This window comes from Arachis ipaensis, chromosome B10 (genome assembly GCF_000816755.2).
Source record: "Arachis ipaensis cultivar K30076 chromosome B10, Araip1.1, whole genome shotgun sequence".
Classification (NCBI taxonomy): Eukaryota; Viridiplantae; Streptophyta; class Magnoliopsida; order Fabales; family Fabaceae; genus Arachis; species Arachis ipaensis.
In genome coordinates this window covers 45077436-45102461 of record NC_029794.2, presented here as the reverse complement: position 1 = coordinate 45102461, position 25026 = coordinate 45077436, and the positions used below count along the sequence as shown (strand labels likewise).

Here is a 25026-nt window from a genome sequence, read left to right as displayed (position 1 = left end):
TAGATATTATTTCTGGTTTACCTTACCCCTCCTTTATGAGGAAAGTCCGTTCGTTTCTTGGTCATGCAGGTTTCAACCGGCGATTTATCAAGTACTTCAGTAAGGTAGCACTGCCTTTGTCCCATCTACTGCAGAAGGACATAGAGTTCGAGTTGAGTGAAGATTACATGGAGGCGTTTGATAAGCTGAAGGTTGCCTTGACCCCAGCTCCTATTGTGAGAGGGCCTGACTGGAGTAGGCCGTTCGAGATCATGTGCGATGCATCAAACTATGCGGTAGGAGCGGCGCTGGCTCAACACGAAGGTAAGGACCCTTATATTATTGCCTATGCTTCTAAGACTTTAGACGGTGCTTAGTCTAATTATACTACCACTGAAAAAGAGCTATTAGCTATTGTTTTTGCTCTTGATAAATTCAGAGCTTATTTACTTGGAACTAAGGTGGTAGTATATTCATACCATGCAGCTTTAAAGTATCTGTTAGATAAGAAAGAGTCAAACCAAGGTTAATCCGTTGGATATTGCTGCTACAAGAATTTGATTTAGAAATCAAAGATAGGAGTGGTTCTCAAAACTTAGTGGCAGACCACTTGAGTCACCTTGAACACATTAAAAATGACTCCACTCCTATCAATGATGCGTTTCCACTTGATAGCTTGCAACTAATATCTGAGGTGGTTCTTTGGTATGCACATGTAGCTAATTATTTGGTTAGTCGTACCTTCCTTCCTAATTTTACTAAGCATCAAAGGGACAAGCTTAAAAGCGAGTTCAAGTATTATATATGGGATGACCCATATTTGTGGAGATGTGGTGCTGACCAAATAATTAGATGGTGTGTGCCACAAACAGAATTTCAGTCCATTTTAGAGGCCTGCCACTCTTCTGAGAGTGGTGGACACTTTGGTCCTCAGAGAACTGCTAAAAAAATTTTAGACTGTGGATTTTGGTGGCTCACACTTTTTAAGGATGCTAGTATTTATTGACTCTTGACCCCAATGCCAAAGGTTTAGGAATATATCCAAGAGGATTGAAATACCCCAACAACTTATGTTATTCTGTGAAATTTTTTATATTTGGGGTATTGACTTCATGGGTCCATTTCCAAATTCTAATGATTTCTTATACTTTTTGTTAGCTGTCGATTATGTTTCTAAATGGGTGGAAGCAATTCCTACCCGTACTGATGAAGCTAACATTGTTGTCTCTGTTGTTCGAAATAATATTATCTATCGCTTTGGATCACCACGAGCAATCGTGAGTGATCAAGGCACTCACTTTTGTAACAGGAGAATGACAAGTTTGTTGAAGAAACAATGCATCATTCACAAGGTAGCGACAGCTTACCATCCCCAGACCAATGGGCAAGCCGAGGTGTCAAATAGGGAGATCAAGCATATATTAAAGAAGATTATGAAGCCTCACAGGAAGGACTGGAGTGCTCGACTAGCAGATGCGCTTTGGGCTTATCGGACCGCATACAAGACACCCATCGGAATGAGTCCATTCCGCCTCATCTATGGGAAGGCTTGTCACCTTCCGGTGGAGGTGGAACACAAGGCATACTGGGCGGTGAAGGAATGTAACTTAGGATTGGGGGGAGTCGGCACTGAAAGGAAGCTGCAGCTGCAGGAATTAGAATGCCTTCGATTAGAGGCGTATGAGAACTCACGGCTCTACAAGGAAAAGGTGAAGGCGGTGCATGACAGGAATATTAAGAGGAGAGAGTTTAGAGCTGGGGATTTGGTCCTCCTCTACAACTCAAGGCTGAGACTCATTGATAAACTACTATTTTATGGTTTATATTGTGTTTAATTGTGTGGTTTTATTATGATCTTTACCCACTTATTCGTTAAATAAGCATGCATTTATAATTCCTTCCTAAAGTTATTGCATGATTGAAAATCTACTTCCTAGAGACTTTTAATTATATATTTTATTTCTCCTTTATTCCATTCAATGCCGTGATCTGTGTGTTAAGTGTTTCAGGCTTTATAGGGCATGAATGAGTTGGAGATTAGAGAGAAAGCTTGCAAAAATGGAAGGAACACAAGAAATTGAGGAGATGACCAGCGAGAAGTGACGCGGCCGCATGGATGACGCGACCGCGTGGAAAAGCAGAAAGCCGAATGACGCGGCCGCATGGATGACGCAACTGCGTGACATGCGCGATCTGCATAATCTGCAGAATCACTAGGGGCGATTTCGGGCCCTATTTTGACCCAGTTTTCGGCCTAGAAAAGCAGACTAGAGCCAGAGAACATGCAGAAACCAAGAACAACATTTATTCCACATAGTTTGAGTTTTCAGATCTAGTTTTCCTCTCCTCTAGGTTTTTCTCTCTACACATTCATAGTTTTTAGGATTTGTTATGTTCATTGTTTTTTGCATTGGGATATTGAGAAGAGTTATTGCCTCATCAAGACTTCGACATTCTAGTTCATTCTCTTTACTTGTCTCTTACTCTTCCATGTTCCTTAATTTACTTAATTTTACTATTGGATTATTTTAGCATTTATTAATACAAGAACTACTTTTATTTTCAATTAATCTTTTGATCATTATTTATCATGTCTTTCTTTAATTCCTTTTCTTATGTTATGAATTTTACATTTACAATGAGCGAGTAGTTCCCTAACTTGATGGGGAGTTGATTGAAAGGAACCCTTGAGTTAGGATGCTCAAGAGAGAGATTGTAATTGAGTTTATTGTTGGATTGCTCTCTAGTCACTAACACCAATCCTCCCAAGAGTGGATTGGAACTTGTGGATAGAACAGCATTCCAACTCGTTTGACTTTCCCTTACTTAGTAAGGGACAACTAAACATAATAACCCTCAATTGTCAATTAATCTTGAGAGTACTCCAACACGAATAGGGCTTCCAGCTAATCAACTCCCAGTTAAGGCTTTTATTTAAATTTATATAAATTCTCTAATTTAATTTTCTGCCATTCAACTCAAACCTTTTTGAAAACATCTGATTAATAAAATAGCACACTTTTCTGCAACTCGTTGGGAGACGACCTGGGATTCATACTCTCAGTATTTTAATTTTAATTTCTGTGACACCCTTCTAAATTGATAAGCGGATTTCTGGTTGGTTAAGAACTATACTTGCAACGCATATTTTATAATCATTCTTAACTCGCCAATTTTCGCTCCCATCAATTTTTGGCGCCGTTGTCGGGGAGTTGCAATAGAGTGCTAAAGTTATTAATTGGAATTTATTTATTTGCATTTTATTTTATTTTGCTACTATGAGCTGCTTGTTTCTTTCGTTAGATGACACGTTCGCTTCCTAATCCAAGCTTGCTAATATTCGATCCTGAGACTGAAAGAACTATTTCACAAATAAGGCAAGCTCGGCGTCGGTTAATCCTCTCTGAGGGCGGATCTGAAACGTCACCTGAGAAAGAAACCAGCCCCCGTTCTACTGATTTAGTTATTTTACGTGCAGGTAACATGGAAGCAGCCAGGAGAGTTACTATCCAAGAGGCTGGAGCCCCTGATTTTACAATGCAACCATTTCAAGCGCATCACCCAGTGGTGGCTACAGACTTTGAAATAAGGACCGCACTGCTCAATTTGATGCCCAAGTTTCATGGCTTACCTGTTCAAGAGCCTATCAAGCACCTGAGAGATTTTCAGGCAGCCTGTTCTACTGTCAAGCGTGATGGTGCAGATGAAACTTCAATTTTGCTGAAAGCTTTCCCATTTTCTCTTGAGGGGAAGGCAAGAGAGTGGTACTACACTCAACCAGCAGCAATTGTATCCACCTGGGATACACTGAGAAGAGAATTCTTGGAAAAGTTCTTTCCAGCTGAAGTTACTGATAAACTGAGGAAAGATATTTCCATGATTGTTCAGGATGAATCCGAGACGCTTTATGAATACTGGGAGCGCTTCAATAATCTTCTGGAAGCATGCCCCCACCATATGATTGACAAGATAGTGTTACTCGGTTATGTCACACAGGGAATGAGGCCCCAAGATAAGACCACATTGAAAAGTGCTAGCAATGGGTTTATGAAAAAGTACAAGACCACTGATGTGGCATGGCAATTAATCAGCGACTTAGCTGAATCTACTAGGAATCACAGGCAGAAACAAGGCCGTTCAAAAGCCGTTGCAGAAGTATCCTCTAGCAGAGAGACTACTGCTCTAACTCAGAGTATTTGTGAAATGACCAACTTGCTGAAGCAAATGCAATTGAACTAACAACAAGTTCAGCAAGCTCAACCTTCTCCACCACAGCAAAACCAACAGTTAGTCCCACACCGTGGCAGCCACTCATAACTTCTATGACCGCCCCAACTAAGGGTACAATCAAGGTGGCAATTACAACCATGGATGGCAAGACAATTCTAACCATAATTAGAGGGACAACAACAACAACAGAGGAGGCAGAGATAATCAGGGAAATCAGAGGTGGAATAACAACAACAACAGGCAATAGAATCAAAATCAGCCTTACAGAGCACCTCACCTAAGGCAATCCCAAGGACCACAGAATACCCAACAGCAGACCTCTCAATTTACCCATCCTTCTGTATCTGCCAATGATGACTTACTACAATCTATTGATCGGAGACAACAGACCATGGAAAACAACATTAATGCCACTCTGAATGGTCTAACCGCTACTTTGCAGGCTCTTGTCTCCCAGATAGGGTCAATGAATAACTCCAATAACCAACCTTTGAGCTCCAGTGGAATTCCCTCTCAAACATTACCCAATCCTAAGGGTGGTATTAATGCCATCATCCTGAGGTCCGGAACCACACTGCAGGAGAGGAATCAAGAGGAGCCAAACCCACCAGAACACGCCTCAGCTGAAGAGGTAGTGGAAATAGAAGATGTTGAAGAAGAAGAGGACATACAGGACGTGGCTGAAGAAGAAGAAGTGCAACCATAGGAGGAAGCACTAAAAGACGTAGACACTGCAGAAAACACCACTCCTATTCCATTTCCACAACTTGCAAGGAAGCCCAGGAAGCAGCTGGAACCTGATCCAAAAATGGTAGAGATATTCAAAAAGGTTGAGGTAACTGTTCCTCTATTTGATGTTATTCAACAGGTACCTAAGTATGCTAAGTTTCTAAAAGATTTATGTATACTTAAAGACAAAATTAATGAATTAGAAACTATTCCTTTAGGAAGTTCCATATCTGCTTTAATGGGAGGTTTACCTAAAAAGTGTAGTGACCCAGGTCCTTGTATAGTTAATTGTACTATTGGTGGTGTGATAATTTCTGAATGCATGTGTGATTTAGGAGCATGTGTGAGTATAATGCCTTTGTCTATATATGATGTTTTGAGGCTCCTTCCCTTAAAAAGGTCGGCAGCTCGTTTTGTGTTAGCAGAAAAAAGCATTATTACAGTTGTTGGAGTTGCTGAAGATGTACTAGTAGGCATTAAGGGACTCACATCCCCCACTGATTTTTATATCCTGGAGATGCCCCAAAATGACTCAGACAAGCCATCATCAATCCTACTCGGAAGGCCATTCTTGAAGACCTCAAAATTTAAATTAGATGCTTTTTCAAGAACATACTCTTTTGAAATAGATGGCCGAGTAGTGATCTTCAATCTGAATAAAGTTATGAAGCATCCTCCGGAGGATCACTCTATCCTCAAGTGTGACATTATAGATGAAACCGTGGCTGAAGTTCACCAGGAGGAATTTGAAGAGAAGCACACAGGACAAGGTCCAAGTGTGGGGACATTCTCAGAGGACAATGACAGTGCCTTACCACTGTTACCAGCTCCAGACAATCTAGAGCCTGAACATGATCAGAAGTTAGAATTAAAACCCCTTCCTCCACACCTCAAATATGCTTACCTTGAAGACGGGCAGAAGTTTCCGGTTATCATTGCAAGGGAACTCACTTTTTAACAGGAAGAGCAGCTACTTGGTGTACTGAGGAGGCACAAGAAGGCAATTGGTTGGAGTTTAGCAGACATAGTAGACATCAATCCTCAAATCTATGAGCATAGGATATTTTTAGAAGAAGGAGCAAGACCTGTCCGTCAACCCCAGAGAAGACTGAACCCCACTATCCTAGAGGTTGTCAAAAAGGAAGTGACCAGACTACTAGAGACAGATATCATCTATCCCATCTCTGACAGTGAATGGGTAAGCCCAGTACAAGTGGTGCCAAAGAAGTCTGGAGTCACTGCAGTGAAGAATGGGCATGGAGAGCTCCTGACAACCAGAGTTCAGAACGCCTGGAGGGTCTGCATTGACTACAGGCGCCTTAACCAAGCAACCCATAAGGATCACTATCCTCTTCCATTCATTGATCAAATGCTGGATTGCCTGTCAGGTAAATTGCATTATTGGTTTTTAGATGGTTACACAGGTTATTTCCAGATTTATATAGCTCCTGAGGATCAGGAAAAGACCACTTTTACATGTCCTCTTGGGACTTATGCTTACAAGAGAATGCCCTTTGGCTTGTGCAATGCACCAGCTACTTTCTAGAGATGCATGATGAGTCTTTTCTCTGATCTTATTGAGGACTGTATGGATGTTTTTATGGATGATTTTAGTGTTTATGGCGATTCTTTTAGCCTTTGCTTAGATGGATTATCTAGAGTATTAGATAGATGTGTCAGTACAGATCTGGTATTAAATTTTGAAAAATGTCACTTTATGGTTAAACAAGGGATTGTACTAGGACATATTGTGTCTAATACTGGCATTTCTGTAGATCCAGAAAAGGTGGATGTTATTTCTAGTTTACCTTACCCCTCTTCTGTGAGGGAGGTCCGTTCTTTCCTTGGCCATGCAGGTTTTTACAGGAGGTTCATTAAGGACTTCAGTAAGGTAGCACTTCCCTTATCCAGACTACTGCAGAAAGATATTGAGTTCGAGTTCAATGAAAATTGCAAACAAGCGTTTGATAAGCTGAAGACCGCACTGACTCAAGCTCCAATTGTAAGAGGACCAAACTGGAGCCAACCATTTGTTGGATACTGCTATTACAAGAATTTGATTTAGAAATTAAGGATAGGAGTGGTAACCAAAATTTAGTGGCAGACCACCTGAGTCGCCTTGAACATATTACAGATGATTTCACTCCTATATCTGATAATTTCCCATTTGATAACCTGCAAGCAGTATCTGAGATAGTCCCTTTGTATGCACCGGTAGCTAATTATCTAGTTAGCTGCACTTTTCCTCCAAACTTTTCTAAGCATCAAAGAGACAAGCTAAAAAGCGAGTCTAAATATTATATATGGGATGACCCATATTTATAGAGATGTGGTGCTGACCAGATAATTAGACGGTGTGTGCCTCAATCAGAATTCCAGTCCATCTTAGAGGCCTGTCACTCATCTGAGAGTGGAGGACATTTTGGCCCTCAAAGAACTGCTAGAAAAATCTTAGACTGTGGATTCTGGTGGCCTACTCTTTTTAGGGACGCTGCTGAATTTTGTAGATCTTGTTTTCCATGCCAAAAATTTGGTAATATATCCAGGAAGGATGAGATGTCGCAACAGATTATGCTTTTCTGTGAAATTTTTTATGTTTGGGGCATTGACTTCATGGGTCCAATTCCAAATTCTATTTCTATATATTGTTAGCTGTGGATTTCGTTTCCAAATGGGTGGAAGCAATTCCTACCCGCAATGATGATGCTAACACTGTTGTTTCCTTTGTGAAAAACCATATTATTTGTCGCTTTGGATCACCACGAGCGATCGTGAGCAATCAAGGTTCCCATTTTTGTAACAGGAGACTAACAGGACTAATGAAGAAGCATGGGATAATTCATAAGGTTGCAACAGCCTACCATCCTCAGACTAATGGGTAAGCCGAGGTGTCAAATAGAGAGATAAAGCGTATCTTGCAGAAGATAGTCAAACCTCATAGAAGAGACTGGAGCACCAGGCTACAAGATGCACTCTGGGCATACAGAACAGCATACAAAACACCCATTGGGATGAGTTCTTTCCGCTTAGTTTATGGAAAAGCCTGTCATCTCCCTGTTGAAATAGAGCATAAAGCCTTTTGGGCAGTAAAGGAATGCAACATGGGAATTGAGAGAGCCAGAGCTGAAAGGAAGTTGCAACTGCAGGAACTGGAAAGCCTTCGCCTAGAAGCTTATGAGAACTCAAGACTATACAAGGAGAAGATGAAAGCTGTACATGATCAGCACATCAAGAGGAAGGAGTTCCAACCTGGGGACTTAGTCCTCCTTTATAAGTCTTGACTGCGGCTCATGCCAGGCAAGTTGAGATCAAGATGGGAAGGTCCATACAGAGTAGAGAAGGCCGAACCGTACGGAGTTTATCACCTAAGCCATCCTTCAAGCTCTGAACTTATCAAAGTTAATGGACATCGTTTAAAGTTGTACCATGGCGAGAAGCTGAAGAAAAACAAGGACCTTGAGATCTTCCTCTTGGAAGATCCCCACATAGCTGAAGATTGAGCTAGTGGAGCGTCCAACTTACGGACGTTAAAGCAAAGTGCTAGGTGGGAGACAACCCACCATGGTATGATCGTTCTTTTCTTTATTTTTAGTTTTCCTATTCAATAACTCTTCTCTTCATTAGTACATTTCGTGTATCTGCATTTACATACCTTTATTTAAAAAAAAAAAAAATCACGCGACGCGACTGCCTCATTGACGCGTCCGCGTCACAAGGAGATGGGAGACAATAATAATGTGAACAGAGAGTTACGCAGGAGCAGGGCTGGAGGCGTGCCAATGGCACAAATTGTCCCACGTGACTGCGTCGCCGACGCGACCGTGTCATATGGGAATAATGGCCTCCCACACGACCGCGTGCCCCACGCGGCCGCGTGACCAAGATTTCGACGTCAAAGTAGTGCACACCCGAAAGTTGTGCTAGAGTGGTGCTGGACTGGTGCTGGATGCACAGTCCCTCTCACGCGATCGCGTGCCTCACGCGACCGCGTCGTATCTCAATAATTGACCACTCACGCAATCGCATGTCCCATGCGATCACATCACCCAAAATTTGACACTAATATGATTTTGAACAGAGAGTTGTGCGAGTGCGAGGCTGCCCTCGCGCCAATAGCATAAAACGGGTCACGCGACCGCGTGAGTGACGCGATCGCGTCATTCAGTTTCAGTGCAAGTCGCGCGACCGCGTGCCCTACGCGACCGCGTCGTCTGCGCCGCACAGTTTTCCCTAATTTGCCAATTATCATATCTTTTTCTCCCCAAATCCTATTTTCTCTTTTCCCTCATTATTTCTTCTCCCTCCCTTCCTCCCTTCTTCCTTATTTCTCACTTTTAACTCTCTCTCACCCCCATTAACAAGGTTTTTCTTTCTCCTTCCCCCCTTACTTTTCTATTATTCTTCTTATTTTTATATGTCATCTTCTTTTCTTTTTTTTTTCCCTTCATTATTCATATTTTCTTTTTCGTTCTTTTTCCTTTTCATTTGGTGTTATCAATTTATTTGAGTCACTATTTATCATTATATGCTTGTGGATTGTTGTAAATTTGTTTGACAATTATATATTGCTTTTTAAGGGATTACTTGCATGTTCAAATTCTTATTTTCAAGAACTTCTTCTACATGCATGCTATGTATTTATGAAAAAGCCCATATGGCATTTTGAGCTTCTCTACATTTTTCTACTCTAATATTCAATGCTTGCTTTTCACAAATTCCCTTTACCATTTTATTCATTGAATTTAATTGTCAATACAAACATGATGGTTTGTTACGAGTGATGCTTGATCTATGCTACTCATGCCCATTGCCGGCATGCCAATAAACACCTTGCATTCACTTGTCATCATATGCACTAGTTATTTTCCATTAATGAGTTTTCACATGTACTCATGAGCGTGTGTTAATATCATTTACCTTTTTATGTGCATTTATAACCATCTTTTCCATTCTCTTCCTTGCTCTATCCCTTTAAATTTAATCTACTTTCTCTTCCCTTTTTCAGGATGGCCACCAAGAAAGGAAAGGAGAAAGCTACTCTCAAACAACCAGCAAGACGAGGTACAAAAAGAGCATTAGTGGTAGAGCCTTCTTCAACTGCGGTTAAGCCCTCAACAAAGAAAATTAAGAGGATTATAAAGGTTGATGATAAAGAAAAAGCATTCCCAGCAAAGGACACTGCGCGATTCCCTAATCGCTACTGTGAGCAGATGTTCCCCATCCTAGCAGAAAGGAACTACAATAACGAATACCTTCTTCTCCTCCCGCCCAATATTGCTACCTTTGTTGAGCCGCAAATTGCCCGAAGACAATGGGGTTTCCTACAGAGACAGCCAAGACAGGTCAATCTTTCTTGGGTAGTTGAGTTCTACTCCAACTTTCACTTGCTAACCCTGCAGTCTGTCTATGTCCATTAGAAACAAGTCCCCATTACAGAAGAAGCCATTCAAAAAGTTCTAAGTCTTCCCCCTATTCCAGAAGGATTGGATGCCTTTCAAGAAGCCGCACTCAAGCGCCAGATGTACCAATTTGACTGGGACGCCGTTCTCAGAGTTATCGCACTACCTGGCAGCATATGGATCTACGGATACCATCGTACCCGCCCTAAGGGAATTTCGGCTTCAGCACTTACCTTGGAGGCTCACGTATGGGCACAGAGTATGTCCCATTACGTCTTTTCGAGCACTCACGAGTCCTCCTTCACTGCGGACATGGCCGTTCTACTATGGTGCATCCTTACAGACCAACCTCTGAATCTACCAAGACATATCCGGAATGCCATGGGACACGTACAAATCGCGGGCAACTTACCTTTTTCCACCCTGGTCTCAGATCTTGTCTCAGCAGCCGGAGTCTCCTACAGAGCTAGGGACACCAAAGCTATGCTTCCACGGGATGATCAGTATGTCCCCAACGGGAAGTACCTTAGACTTCCAGCAGCCACTACCAGCCAGCCCACTGAACCAGTTGAATATATTCCTTCTTCAACACCACAAGCACCTACAACAGCCCAACTGCTCCATCAGATACTTGAAAAGTTGGATCGGCAGGAACAGAAAGCTAAGATGAGAGAGCGACGTAACAAGCGCCGATTCACATACCTCAAGGAGCTTATCATGGAAAATTCAAGGACTCATATACCCCGGACTCCACTTCTTTTACTAGCACGGGGAGCCATGATGGTCCCGACTGTGGAGATACTGCTACCAGCCCACCTTTGTTCATGACAGATGGCACCGAGGACGGTGCAAAGCCTTAAGTGTGGGGAGGTCGGTCAGTACCTGACTTTCGGAGGTAATTTCTCTTCCCCAGCACCAATAAATTAGGATATTTAGTTAGAATTTTCTTTTATAGAATAGGATAAATTGCATAGTAATAGATTAGTTGCATGCATGTTCTGCTTGATTGAAAAGGCAATGAGTTTCTTCTAAGACTCTATCTTTGGAACAAAATTTCACTAATTTTAATTAATTATTTTATGTTAAATTTGCTTGAAGTTGTATTTGGAACATGATTTTTGAGCTAAAGAACACACAACCTGTGAGATTTGAGCCTTTATGAATGGTTACATTATTTAACCATAATTATTTTATTCTTGTGTGTTTACTTCTCTATGATTGTAATCTACATTTTGTTTCATCCTATATGTCCAATGTTTATTATATTTATATGTTTGCACATGATTGATGCCATTATTTGTTTAGCTCACTTATCCAAATTAAGCGTACCCTTTCAATTACCTTTGTTAGCCACTTTGAGCCTTTAAATCTCATTTGTTCTATATTTTACCACATTACTAGCCTTAAGCAGAAAAACAAGTATATACCCCAAATTGAATCTTTGGTTAGCTTAAGATAGAATTGTGTATGTTATTTAAGTATGGAAAATTATGGGAACAAAGGATAATAAGGGAATGAGTCATGATAATATTATGGGAATTTGGATACCTACTCATGTGAAACTATAAGACTTAAAACTCTATGTGCATTGATAAGCTATGTTATTTTCATGTTTCTATGTTTATGAAAAAAAATCCAAAAATACTCAATAAATAAATAAGGGGACAAAATTACCCCAATGCTAAGTCAAGCATTCAAAGATCAATGCATGTATGATAAAATCAAAATAAAAGGTTGATACATGAGTATGGATGTGAAAGGGATTTCTGGGTAGCTAGGTATGAATTCTAAAGTTATATAGAATATGTATGTAGGTTATGTTAAAGCTTGGGTTAATTAAAGATTCAATTTATAAGCTTACTTAGCCATATATATATCCTCACCCTTACCTTGGCCCCATTACAACCTTGAAAAGACCTCATGATGTTTGCATTGGTATATTAAATGTTGTTGATTGGTTAGGAGAAGAACAAAAATTAGAGAGCATGATTAGAGAAGGATAGAGTGATGACCCTATACACTAGAGAGACTAGAGTGTACATACATCATCAGTGAGGGTTCCATGCTTGAATTTCTATGTTCGCTGCTTTCATGAGCTATCTTCTTGCATTTTTATCTGTTCTTACTGTATAAGAATTGAGTTAGTAGAATTTGATTTGTAATTATTTTGAAGAGCTTATTTACTTTAGATCAAGTGGACAAGAATCATATAGTTGCATTCATATATATAGGTTGCATTGCATTTCATAGGTTTTACATGTTCTTACTCATTCATTTTATCTCCTTCAACTAAGCATGAGGACATGCTAATGTTTAAGTGTGGGGAGGTTGATAAACCACTATTTTATGGTTTATATTGTGTTTAATTGTGTGGTTTTATCATGATCTTTACCCACTTATTCGTTAAATAAGCATGCATTTATAATTCCTTCCTAAAGTTATTGCATGATTGAAAACCTGCTTCCTAGAGACTTTTAATTATATATTTTATTTCTCCTTTATTTCATTCGATGCCGTGATCTGTGTGTTAAGTGTTTCAGGCTTTATAGGGCATGAATGAGTTGGAGATTGGAGAGGAAGCTTGCAAAAATGGAAGGAACACAAGAAATTGAGGAGATGACCAGCGAGAAGTGATGCGGCCGCATGGATGACGCGACTGCGTGACATGCGTGATCTGCATAATCTGCAGAATCGCTGGGGGCGATTTCGGGCCATATTTGACCCAGTTTTTGGCCCAGAAAAGCATACTAGAGCCAGAGAACATGCAGAAACCAAGAACAACATTCATTCCACATAGTTTGAGTTTTTAGATCTAGTTTTCCTCTCCTCTAGGTTTTTCTCTCTACACATTCATAATTTTTAGGATTTGTTATGTTCATTGTTTTTTGCATTGGGATATTGAGAAGAGTTATTGCCTCATCAAGACTTTGACATTCTAGTTCATTCTCTTTACTTGTCTCTTACTCTTCCATGTTCCTTAATTTACTTAATTTTACTATTGGATTATTTTAGCATTTATTAATACAAGAACTACTTTTATTTTCAATTAATCTTTTGATCATTATTTATCATGTCTTTCTTTAATTTCCTTTCTTATGTTATGAATTTTACATTTACAATGAGCGAGTAGTTCCCTAACTTGATGGGGAGTTGATAGAATGGAACCCTTGAGTTAGGATGCTCAAGCGAGAGATTGTAATTGAGTTTATTGTTGAATTGCTCTCTAGTCACTAACACCAATCCTCCCAAGAGTGGATTGGAACTTGTGGATAGAACAGCATTCCAACTCGTTTGACTTTCCCTTACTTAGTAAGGGACAACTAAACATAATAACCCTCAATTGTCAATTAATCTTGAGAGTACTCCAACACGAATAGGGCTTCCAGCTAATCAACTCCCAGTCAAGGCTTTTACTTAAATTTATATAAATTCTCTAATTTAATTTTCTGCTATTCAACTCAAACCTTTTTGAAAATATCTGATTAATAAAATAGCACACTTTTCTGCAACTCATTGGGAGACGACCTGGGATTCATACTCCTAGTATTTTAATTTTAATTTCTGTGACACCCTTCTAAATTGATAAGCAGATTTCTGGTTGGTTGAGAACTATACTTGCAACGCATATTTTATAATCATTCTTAACTCGCCAATTTCCACTCCCATCACTCATGCCAGGAAAGTTGAGATCAAGGTGGGAAGGACCCTACAGAGTGGAGAAGGCTGAGCCTTATGGAGTCTTCCACCTGAGCCATCCGTCAAACCCCACCTTCTTCAAGGTAAACGGCCACCGCTTGAAGCTATATCATGGTGAGAAGCTAAAGAGTAACAAAGAGCTGGAGATCTTCCTCCTGAAGGATCCAGCACAAAAAGAGGACTGAGCTCATAGACCATCCAACTTAAGGACGTTAAAGAAAAGTGCTAGGTGGGAAGCAACCCACCATGGTATGATCTTCCATTTTTCTTAGTTTCATTTCATTCATACTAGTATTATTTCCCAGTTCTACATATTTACCTCTATTTTGATAAAAACAAAAAAACAAAAAAAAGTGCATCAACGCGTAAGCGTTTATGACGCGTACGCGTCATATGTAGATGAGCGAAAATCAAGAAATAGGCAGAGAGTTGCACAGGAACGGTGCCTCACGCACGAGCCAACCCACGCATACGTGTGGGAGACACGTACGGGTGGGGTCAAAAATCGGCGTCAATAGGTGGTTTGGCCGAGAGTTGTACTGCCTTGGTGCTGGTAATGTGAGTCTAGCACGACCAGTGGTCACGCGTACGCATGACTGACGCTTACACGTCGCCTATAGCTTTCACATCCCACGCGCACGCATGACATACATATACGGTGGATGTGCAAAACGACGTAAATGGATAATTGAACAGAGAGTTGTGCGAGAGTAAGGCTGGATTCACGCGTTTAGCACGAATCCTGGTCATGCATACGCGTGACTGATGCTTACGCGTCCCTTACCCTTTAGCTCACCCACGCGTACGCGTGGGTAACGCGTGCGCGTCGAATGCGCCGCGTCACTTATTCAGCGCGCTGCCCTGTTCTGCCTTATTTTCTTTTCTTTTCTTTTCAAATCCTAATTTTCTCTTCTTCTTCTTCTTACTCTCTCCTTGATTCTTCTTCTTTTCTCTTTCTTAATTTCTTCTTCCTCCATTCTTACTACTCTTCTCTCACTCTCACTTCCAATTACTTCCCTATTTTTATCTTCTTCTTCTTAAGGTTCTCTCTCTTTTTCTCTTCTACTCCCTATTTTTGCATTCTTATGTTGGTGTTGGAAATTTATTTGGGTGATTCTTTTGCTATATATTTGCTCTTGGATATTTTGAGGAGTAATTTGACAATTGACATTATATTCTAGGTCTCATACATACTTGGATTAATTATCTTATTTTGAACTTTAAAATTGCATACCAAGTGTTTGTAAAAAAGCTCTCATGGCATTTTGATCTTTTTTTTACTCTATTCTTATACTTTAATGCCTCTTTTCACAAAACCTTGCAATCCATTGTGTATTGAGTATATTAGTCATTAATTGTCAACATGAAAGTGCTCGTTGTTTTGTTACATGTAATAATCATTTTGCTATTGATGCTTGAGCTATGCTTCTCATGCTTTTACTTGCATGCTTTTAATCCTCTTGCATCTAGTTGTTATGCTATGCCTTCATGATATTACTTTAGGTCTCACTTGCATGTTGTCGCGACCATGTATTTAAGACACTATATTCTCCTTTGGCCTTGATTATCACTTGGACCTTCCTCCTCCCGGTTTTAGCTATTTAAATTTAATATCCCTTTTCTTTCTTCCTTTTTCAGGATGGCCACCAAGAAGGGTAAAGAGAAGGTGACTAACAAGATACCAGCGAAGAGAGGAACTAAAAGAGCACCGGCTAAGGAACAACCCTCCACAACAGTCAAGCCACCTACTAAGAGGGTGAAGAGGATCATCCGAGTGGATGAGGCGGAGAAAGCATTTCCTGCACGGGATTACGCACGGTTCACCAACTGTTACTGTGAGCGGATGTTCCCCCTTCTAGCAGAAAGGAACTACAATAATGAGCACCTCCTCATCCCCCCGACACATTTTGTTGACTTTGTGGAGCCCGGCATCGAAAGGAGACAGTGGGGTTTCTTAAGAAGGCAGCCGCAAGAGGCCAACTTATCTTGTGTAGTTGAATTCTACTCCAACTTTCACTCGCCCACTTTGCAGTCTGTCTATGTTCGCCAAAAGCAAGCCCCTGTTTCCGACGGTGCCATTCAGAGGATATTGGATCTTCCACCTAGCCCAGAGGGATTGAACGCGTATCAAGCAGCCCAGCTAGAACGCCAGGCATACCAGTTTGACTGGAAAAGCATCCTTGGCGTCATCGCCCTACCTGGCAACAACTGGATTTATGGACAACACCGGGCTAGACCCAAGGGCATCTCCGCCTCTGCACTTACCTCTGAGGCTCGCGTGTGGGCTCAGATTCTGTCTCATTACGTCCTTCCAAGCACCCACGATTCAACCTTCACTACTGACATGGCAGTCCTCATCTGGTGCATTCTGATAGAGCAACCACTCAACTTGCCTCGCCTCATCCGGCATGCCATAGAGCATGTACAAATAGCGGGCAAACTATCCTTCCCTGCATTAGTTATAGATTTGGTCTCTGCAGGGAGTTTCGTATCGGGCTGGAGACACGAAGGCCATGATTCCTAGAGATGATCAGTATGTCTCAAGTGGGAAGTACATCAAGCCCCCAGTACCCACTGCAAACCAAACTGAAGGCCCGGCCCACAAAGTTCCTTCTCCTTCCACTCCACCATCATCCACACCACAGAAACCTTCAACCAATCAACTGCTCCTCCAGATTCTTCAGAGGTTGGACCGGCAAGACCGACGGGCTGAGCAAATGGAGTGCCATAACAAGCATTGATATAACTACCTGAAGGAGCTGATTGTTGGCACTCGCCCACCTCGGGAAGAGATAGACACCCCGAACTCCACTTTGCCACGTAGCATGGAGAGCCATGATGAGCCGGATGGTGGAAGCGATGCTCCCGACAGCACTCTTTTCATCACTGATGGCATGGATGACCGTGCCAAACCTTAAATGTGGGGAGGTCAAAATAACTTCCGGAGGTAACATCTCTCTTTCAACACCAATATCTCATTTTTCTTTTGTTACATAGAATAACTTGCATGACTAGTAGTAATTATTTACATTTAGGTACTACTTGGTTGACTGATATATTCTTTCTCAAGAAACTATTCTATAGCATTTCATTAATTCAAATAAAAAATTTTGTAAACTTGTTTGAGGATTTTAATTTGGAACATGGTTTAGAGCTAAAGAACACACAACCTGTGAGATTTTGAGCCAAATTATATGGTTACATTATTTAACCATGATTTTTCTTCTTATGTATTTTCTTCTCTATGATTGCAATCTTTGATTTGTTCCATTCTATATGTCCATTGTTTAGTGTATATTCATGCATACATGTGATTGAGACCATCATTTGATATTAGCTCACTTATCCCAAATAGCCTACCATCTCATTTACCTTTGTTTGCCACTTTGAGCCTTTTTAACCCCCATTTGTTTTTATATTACCACATCACTAGCCTTAAGTGGACAAATAATTAATTACTCTATTTGAGTCTTTGATTAGCTTAAGATAGAGATTGTGTGTCAACTAAGTGTGGAGAAAGGTGGGAACTATGGTTGATGAGAATGCGTTTTTGCTCTTATTGACAAATATTGGGAATTCGGGTGCTCACTCGTGTAACATTAGAGAAACCATATGCGTTAATATATTATGCTTTCAATTGAAAAAAAAGGAATAAATGGATAAGGGATAAAATTACCCCAATGTTAAGTGAAAATAAAAAGATCAATGCATATGTGATGGAATTAAAACTGATACATGAGTGTGTGAAAGTTTGCAAGAATGAGAATTTGGGTAGCTAAGCATGATTTGAGAATTATATAGAGTGTGTGTATGTGTTAGGTGCAAACTTAGGATAGTCAAAGATTCAAATCATAGCTCACTTGGCCATACATATATCCTCACCCTTACCTTAGCCCCATTACAACCTTGAGAAGCCCTCATGATGTTTGTATTTGTACACTAAATATTTGTTGATTGGTTAGATGAAGAACAAAGTTTTAGAAAGCATGACTAAAGGAGACTAGAGTGGAATAACCCTAGACACTTGAGCGATTAGAGTGCTTATACACTTTCCCTGAGAGTCCAATGCTCAACTCTATGTTCTCGGCTTTCATGAGCTTTCTTCTTACAAGTTTACTATTACTTATTGTGTGATTTGAATTAGTGGAATCTATTTATGTATGTCTTGGAGTTTGTTTACTCTTAACCAAGTAGGTAGAAACATTTTAGCATGTAGTTGCATTCATATAGATAGGTTGCATTGCATAAGTCTCACCTTTCCTCCTTTACTCTTTTGGTTTCCTTGATCTTAGCATGAGGACATGCTAGTGTTTAAGTGTGGAGAGATTGATAAACCACTAATTTATGGTTTATCTTGTGTTAAATAGAGTGGATTTTATCAATATTTTATACACTTATTCATATGAAATGCATGGTTTTACATTTTCCTTCCCAAATTGATGCTATGATTGAAAACATGCTTATTTGGCCTTTAATTCGTTATTTTTAATCCTCTCTTATTTCCATTCGACGTCATGATATGTATGTTAAGTATTTTCAGGGATTATAGGGCAGGAATGGCTTAGAGGATAGAAAAGAAGCATGCAAAAGAGGAAGGAACACAAGGAATTAAAGATTTCATGGGCGAGCAGCGACGCGCATGCGTGGAGCGACGCGTACGCGTGGTCAGGAGAAAATGTATCGACGCGCACGCGTGTGCCATGCGTACGCGTGACTAGAAGAATGTGCATCGATGCGTACACGTGTACGACGTGTACGTGTGACAGGCCGTCACGTGCTGCATATCAGAATTCACCGGGGGCAATTTCTTGGGCCCCTTTTTAACCCAGATTCAAGCCCGAAAGTCCATATTAGAGGCAGGGGTGTAGCTGAGACTTAGACACACTTTCATTCTCACTGAGTTTTAGTTTTTTTGAATTCAAGAGAAGAACACTACTTCTCTTATGGTTCTTAGATTTTAGTTTTATGCTTTTGGATTGGATATTGAGAGAGCTCCGTCTACCTTCGATTGAAGTCTTCATCATTCTAGTTTTCCTTTCCATTACCTTACTCTTTTGTTTTCTATTTAATTTGCTCGTGGTCATGTATGGATATTGTCAATTTTGGGATTTATTAATATAATGAACAATTTTTATATTTAATTTCATTTCTTGTTTGAATTTCTTCAATTAATTATCAGCTTTAAAATTTTCCTTTATTAATTTATTTTATTTACCATGTCTCGTATTTGTTCTTATTCCATGTTGTTGAAAAATGGCATTCATGTTATGATTTAAAACTCTCAACTTGGCTTGGGAGTTGATTAATTGTTCTTATTTGGGGATTGCTAGCGAACTCACTCTTCACTGACTCTAATCCTTCCAAAGGAAGGGATTAAGACTTGTAAACCCAAGTTAGTGTCACCCACTTAAACTTCCTTTGCAACTGCAAGAGGATAACTGAGTGGAAGCAATAACCTTTACTCTTGCACTTGGGAGAGGCCAACAAGGATAGAAACTCCAATTAATTTTCTCTCAGCCAAGGCCTTTTAATTCAAATACATAACATCAATTGCTATTATTCACTACTTTGATTTTTAGTTGTTTATCTCTTCGTTCTCAAACCTCAAAAATTTCTCAAAAAATTCATGATCAATAACTTGCACTCTTTTGTCAACTCTTTGGGAAACGACCTGGGAATTTTACTCCCAGTTAATTGATTCTAAATTGTGACAACTCTTTTTAAATTGATAAGTGGAGTTTTCGTCGATTAAGAACTGTACTTGCAATGTTATTTTTATTATAAATTCTTAATCGTCAATTTTTCACCCGTCACCAACCTTTCTGAGTTTCAATGGATAGTGAGATGCCAAAACTATTCAGAAGCAAAAAGCTACTAAGTTCTGCTCATCTAATTACAACTAAGCTTCATTGGAAACTTTAAGATTTATTGTATCTTAATCTTCTTTTTATCCTACTGTATTTTTATTTGCTTGGGGACAAGAAACATTTTAAGTTTGGTGTTGTGATAAGCAGATATTTTATACGAGTTTTGGTATCATTTTCATATAGTTTTTAATATGTTTTGTTTAGTTTTTATTAAGTTTTTATAGGTTTTAGTGTTAAATTCGCATTTTTGGATTCTACCATGAGTTTATGTGTTTTTGTGCAATTTTAGGTATTTTCTGGCTGAAATTGAGGAGCTGGAGCAAAAGTCTGTTTCAGAGACAAAGAAAGCACTACAGATGCTGTCTGGATCTGACCTCCTTGCACTCGGAAGATCTTTTCTGGAGCTACAGAAGTCCAAATAGAGCGTTCTCAACGGCTATGGAAATCTGACTTCCAGAGCTTTCTAGAAATATATAATAGTTTATACTTTGCTTCAGACTAGAAGACCCAAAACTAGCATCCAACGTTAGCCTCCTGCCCCCTTCCAAGCGTCCAGCTCCCAAAAAGCAAAGACCAGCATCCAAACGCCCAGAGAGGACCTCCTAGCCAGTGTTCAACGTCCTAGAGGCCTCATAGCATATGGATCTCATCAAAACTCAGCCCAAAGATTCACCAAGTGGGCCCAGAAGCAAATTTTAGCATGAAAAAGACTATTTTACCTTTACTACTCATTACTTTAGTATTTAAAGTAGAAGATGACTCTTTGTTAAAGATCTTCGCCCATTATTTACCATATTTTCGTTTACCACATTGTATTTTCTATCAGTATGAGTTTCTAAACATCCTAGGTTGAGGGGACGAGCCCTGCTGAGTTTTATGGATTAATAAAAGTATTACTGTTTCTCTTTTTAATCTATGTTCGATTCTCTGTTCGAAGATGTATATTCGATCTTCATCAATATGGGTGCGTTGAACTAGCATAAGGTTATCACATTCTACATAGGTTCAGAGTGCGTCTTTCATCGGACAATGATGAACCACCAGCTTGATTATGCATCTCTTACACGGCTAATCCACGACTTTGTTGGGGACTTCTCGAGACACCAATTCAGCCGATTTACGGGCAGATTAGGGTCTTTGTGGTAAAGGCTAGAACCTAAAGGCTCAGCATCCTCCAATCCGAAAGATTCGACCTTGTCTGCGGCATTTTGAGTAAGATCATCAAGGAGAATGAACTGCGAGAGCTTCACCCTCAATCAGAATGGATCCGCACTAACCCTGGGGTTTAGATCTAGAGGAGTATTAGCGGCTGCTCAAACCAGCGTCAATCACAAACAGCCTGCCATAGAAAAAATCGTTCACAATTGAAGAAGACAGTAATACCAGAGTTAATCCAGAAGGACAAAGCACCTCCAAGCCTTAACCAATTCCTTATCCTTGTTTACCTCTCAATTCACAATGCATTTTGTACCCTTTTTCTTTATTTCCCTTTTTTACATGTCAACTTAGTTTAGATCTCACAAATACAAATTAAGCCAATTCTTCTATTTTTCTGACTAAGACCTACAAGATAATCATAGCTTGCTTCAAACCACAATCCTCGTAGGATCGACCCTGACTCACTCAGGTATTACTTGGACGACCCAGTGCACTTGCTGGTTCAGTTGTACGAAGCATGAGAATTCGCACACCAGAAATCTCACGTACGCAACCCCTGGTCTGCATATGTGAGATTGCAAAACAGAGGAGAGTTCTCGTGTTGCGTGTGCCCTGCTCGCGTATGTGAGCGTTCACATTGATAGGTCTGCACACGCAGTACCATGAGCACGTATGCAAGATCAACAACACAGGGGAAATTTTTGCGTCGCGTGCAAGGGTCCACGTACGCATGCACCCTTTTTCTTTCAAAACTACTAAGTTTGAAAAAAACCAGATTGTTGCACCAAACTTCAAATGCGCATAATTTTTTCGTTTTAAATGATTTTTCATCCGTTCATTAAACGGCATAAACTTCACGGACCCAATTTTTATTTGAAATAAATTTCACAAAATTTGGGGGTTCGAAAACCAAGTTATGACTCGCCAAAGTTGGTCAAAAATTACTTTTTACCAAAAACATCAAAACCTCTATTCTTTCCAAATTCTCAATTTTAAAGCAAAGTCTTATAACGAAAACAACACCAAAAGTCCCCAAATCATACACACATACCTTCCAACCACTTCACCTCGTACCAATACCCAATTTTCCTTCAATCATTCAACAATTCCATATATACATATTCAATGATTCCCCAACAAAATAAATAACAACTATATTCGTATATATTAATTTTATACCACAACAAGCCAGCATACAAATTCATCCAATCCATTCAATAATTTCCAACAATCATCACTAATCTTTAACAATTCACATAATTTTACTTATCCTACGGACCACTAGCCTAAATTTTTATGTAATATTATACATTATCTATGAGAAGCCAAAACCATACCTTGGTCGATTCTTCCCTAAACCCAGAACGCCTCAAATTCCACCGTTCCACAAGTGTTCAAAGTACCAATTCTCACCAAACACAAATTCAGCTTCCCAGGTTCATTCCTAAGCCTCCATTTTCATTAATTTAGCTCTGAAACACATAATTTAATCTAATTACACACAATATCACTATAATTAACATAAGGGTTTTCTTTTTCAACAATTTTACAAGGGTTAGTGGTTCTTCACCTTACCGACAGACGTTTGGAACAAGACCCAACAAGTTTCAAAGCTAATTTGATCCTAAACATCAAAATTTCATAATATCTCAATACCAATTATTAAAAGTTTTGAAATTGAAGAGGGTGAAAAACTGGGTGAGAAATAAAAATTTCTTACCACTTAGTTCGGATAGATTTGTAGAGTTCGACACAGTGGTCGCAGACGATGCGGCGATCGGAGCTCCGAATTGAAAGTTAGGATTTGATTTTTTTTTTTGTTGGTTATGACAGGCATGATTTATAATTTAAGCTTTGTCCATATAGGATGGGTTCTTCAATGTTATTGAAAAGATTAAAAGTATCTGCAATAATTATGATTGGTGATACTACTCGTGTTTATGGTTATCCCTTGGAAATTTTTAGACATCATCTCAACTGTTCCCAAAGTGGAAAGAGAATTAAGAATGTTATGAAGAAGTATGTCGAATTCATATTTAAAAAATGGTAATTTATTTTCCATCATTTATGTGTATACATAGTTTCAATGTTAAAAGATCTAATGAGTATTTTATGTCTTAAATTAGATACAAAGTTTCTCTAGATGTTAAGGATGGGACTGAAAAAGCTACCTTTGTTCTTTATGATCGTCCTGCAACACTCTTATTCAAAAAGAAAAACTCCTTGATGTTGTTTAAGAGTTTGATTCTGAACATCTGGTATATGTATATTTGAAAACAATAAACATATGTGATAGTTTCTCACTTATTAATGATATTTATTTTTTTAAGTGATAGCTCAATTGATTTCATTTTAGTAGCTTTTAATTTTTATTTTTTTGTATTTGATTGTAGGATGTCCATACAACTACTTATCTACTGTTATTTGATTATGTTATTGAGAAGGAAGTTGTATTTTAAGTAGACCACAAGAAAGTTGGTTATGCACCATATATGGAGACATTTAAAGTAGTCAATTGTTGTGATAATCATGTGATACTAACCAAATTTAAGACCGATTATGTTTCTAGTGTTAGTAATTCTATTCAGTGTTTTTGTTGTGGATTTTGTTAGATACAAATTGATCTTTTGCTCTTTAAAATATATGTAGTTAGCATACTTTTATTGTTTTTTATTCCTATTTTGATGAATTAACATTTTGTGCGGAGACTTGTGTGACCAGCTTTATTTTTACTGATTTATGAGGATGTCATTAAAAATCCTCGGCCTCATGATGAAATATCATCTCTTGGTACTAGAATTTTGATTACTCCTGACAACATAGAATCTATTGAAGTTGATATGGAGACTTTGGATGCTGCATATAACCTTTCGAAGTCGGTACTAAATTTTCTACATTATTTCTGTTCATGTTTAGGTCATCTCTTTAGATATATTTGCACATTACTTGACTAATATAATTTTTAATATATCTAAATGATGTGAAGAATGTGAGTTTGTATTCTGAGTTAATTTAGATATGATATAAAGTGTATAAAGTTATTAGACTAGGCTAATATCCTAATTGTATGAGCATGCTATTTAAGTCCAATTTAATTATTCTCATTGGTGCACGAATCCCAATACTTTTGTATAGCTGTACCAGCAAGTGCACTGGGTCGTCCAAGTAATACCTGAGTGAGTCAGGATCGATCCCATGAGGATTGTGAATTGAAGCAACCTATGGTTATCTTTCAGGTCTTAGTCAGGAAGATCAGAAGGTTGTTTGAAGTTGTAAGAGTAATGTATGCCTTAAAATCATCAATAGGAATATGAAAAAAGGGTAGAAGGTGTTGTTAGATTCAGAATTGTGTTAGGATTATGGGATTATTATAATAGGGTGCTAATACTTTAAAGATAGAGTTGAGGATTGGAGTTGCTTTGCCTTTCTGAATTAACTCCGGTATTACTGCTCTCTTTGCTTGTGAGTGATTTCTTCAATGGCAGGCTGTATGTGATTGACACTGGTTTGAGCAGCTGCAAATACTCCTCCAAATTTGAACCCCAGGTTTAGTGCGGATCCATTCTGATTGAGGGTGAAGCTCGTGGATTAGCCGTTTGAGAGATGTATAAACATAGCTGTTGGTTCGTCCTTGTCCAGTGAAAGACGCATTCTGAACCCAAGTAGATGCGGGTGTTTGTCAGGCATGTTCGTCTTAATGTGATGAACAGAGCTAATTGGTTAGATCATCCTATTCATCACGATAAAGATCGGGATATACATCTTAAAGATAGATCAAACACGGATCGAAGAAGAAACAAAAATACTTTTATTAATTCATAGGACTCAACAGGGCTCCTCCCCTCAACCTACGAGGTTTAGAAACTCATACTGAGGTAGAAGACAATGATAAACATGTATAATGAGAAAACGTGATGATAGTTACATATATTTAATCCCTTAAATATTAAATAGATGACTAGTAAGGG

The 25026-nt window shown here is 39.2% G+C and overlaps 1 protein-coding gene across 1 annotated transcript; it reads left to right on the top strand.

Moving 5' to 3' along the window:
* On the top strand, positions 1413-15638 carry LOC107620612. Its single transcript, XM_016322745.1, has 2 exons — positions 1413-1745; positions 15537-15638. Exons 1-2 carry the CDS (start codon positions 1413-1415, stop codon positions 15636-15638), a joined length of 435 nt encoding a protein of 144 aa, XP_016178231.1.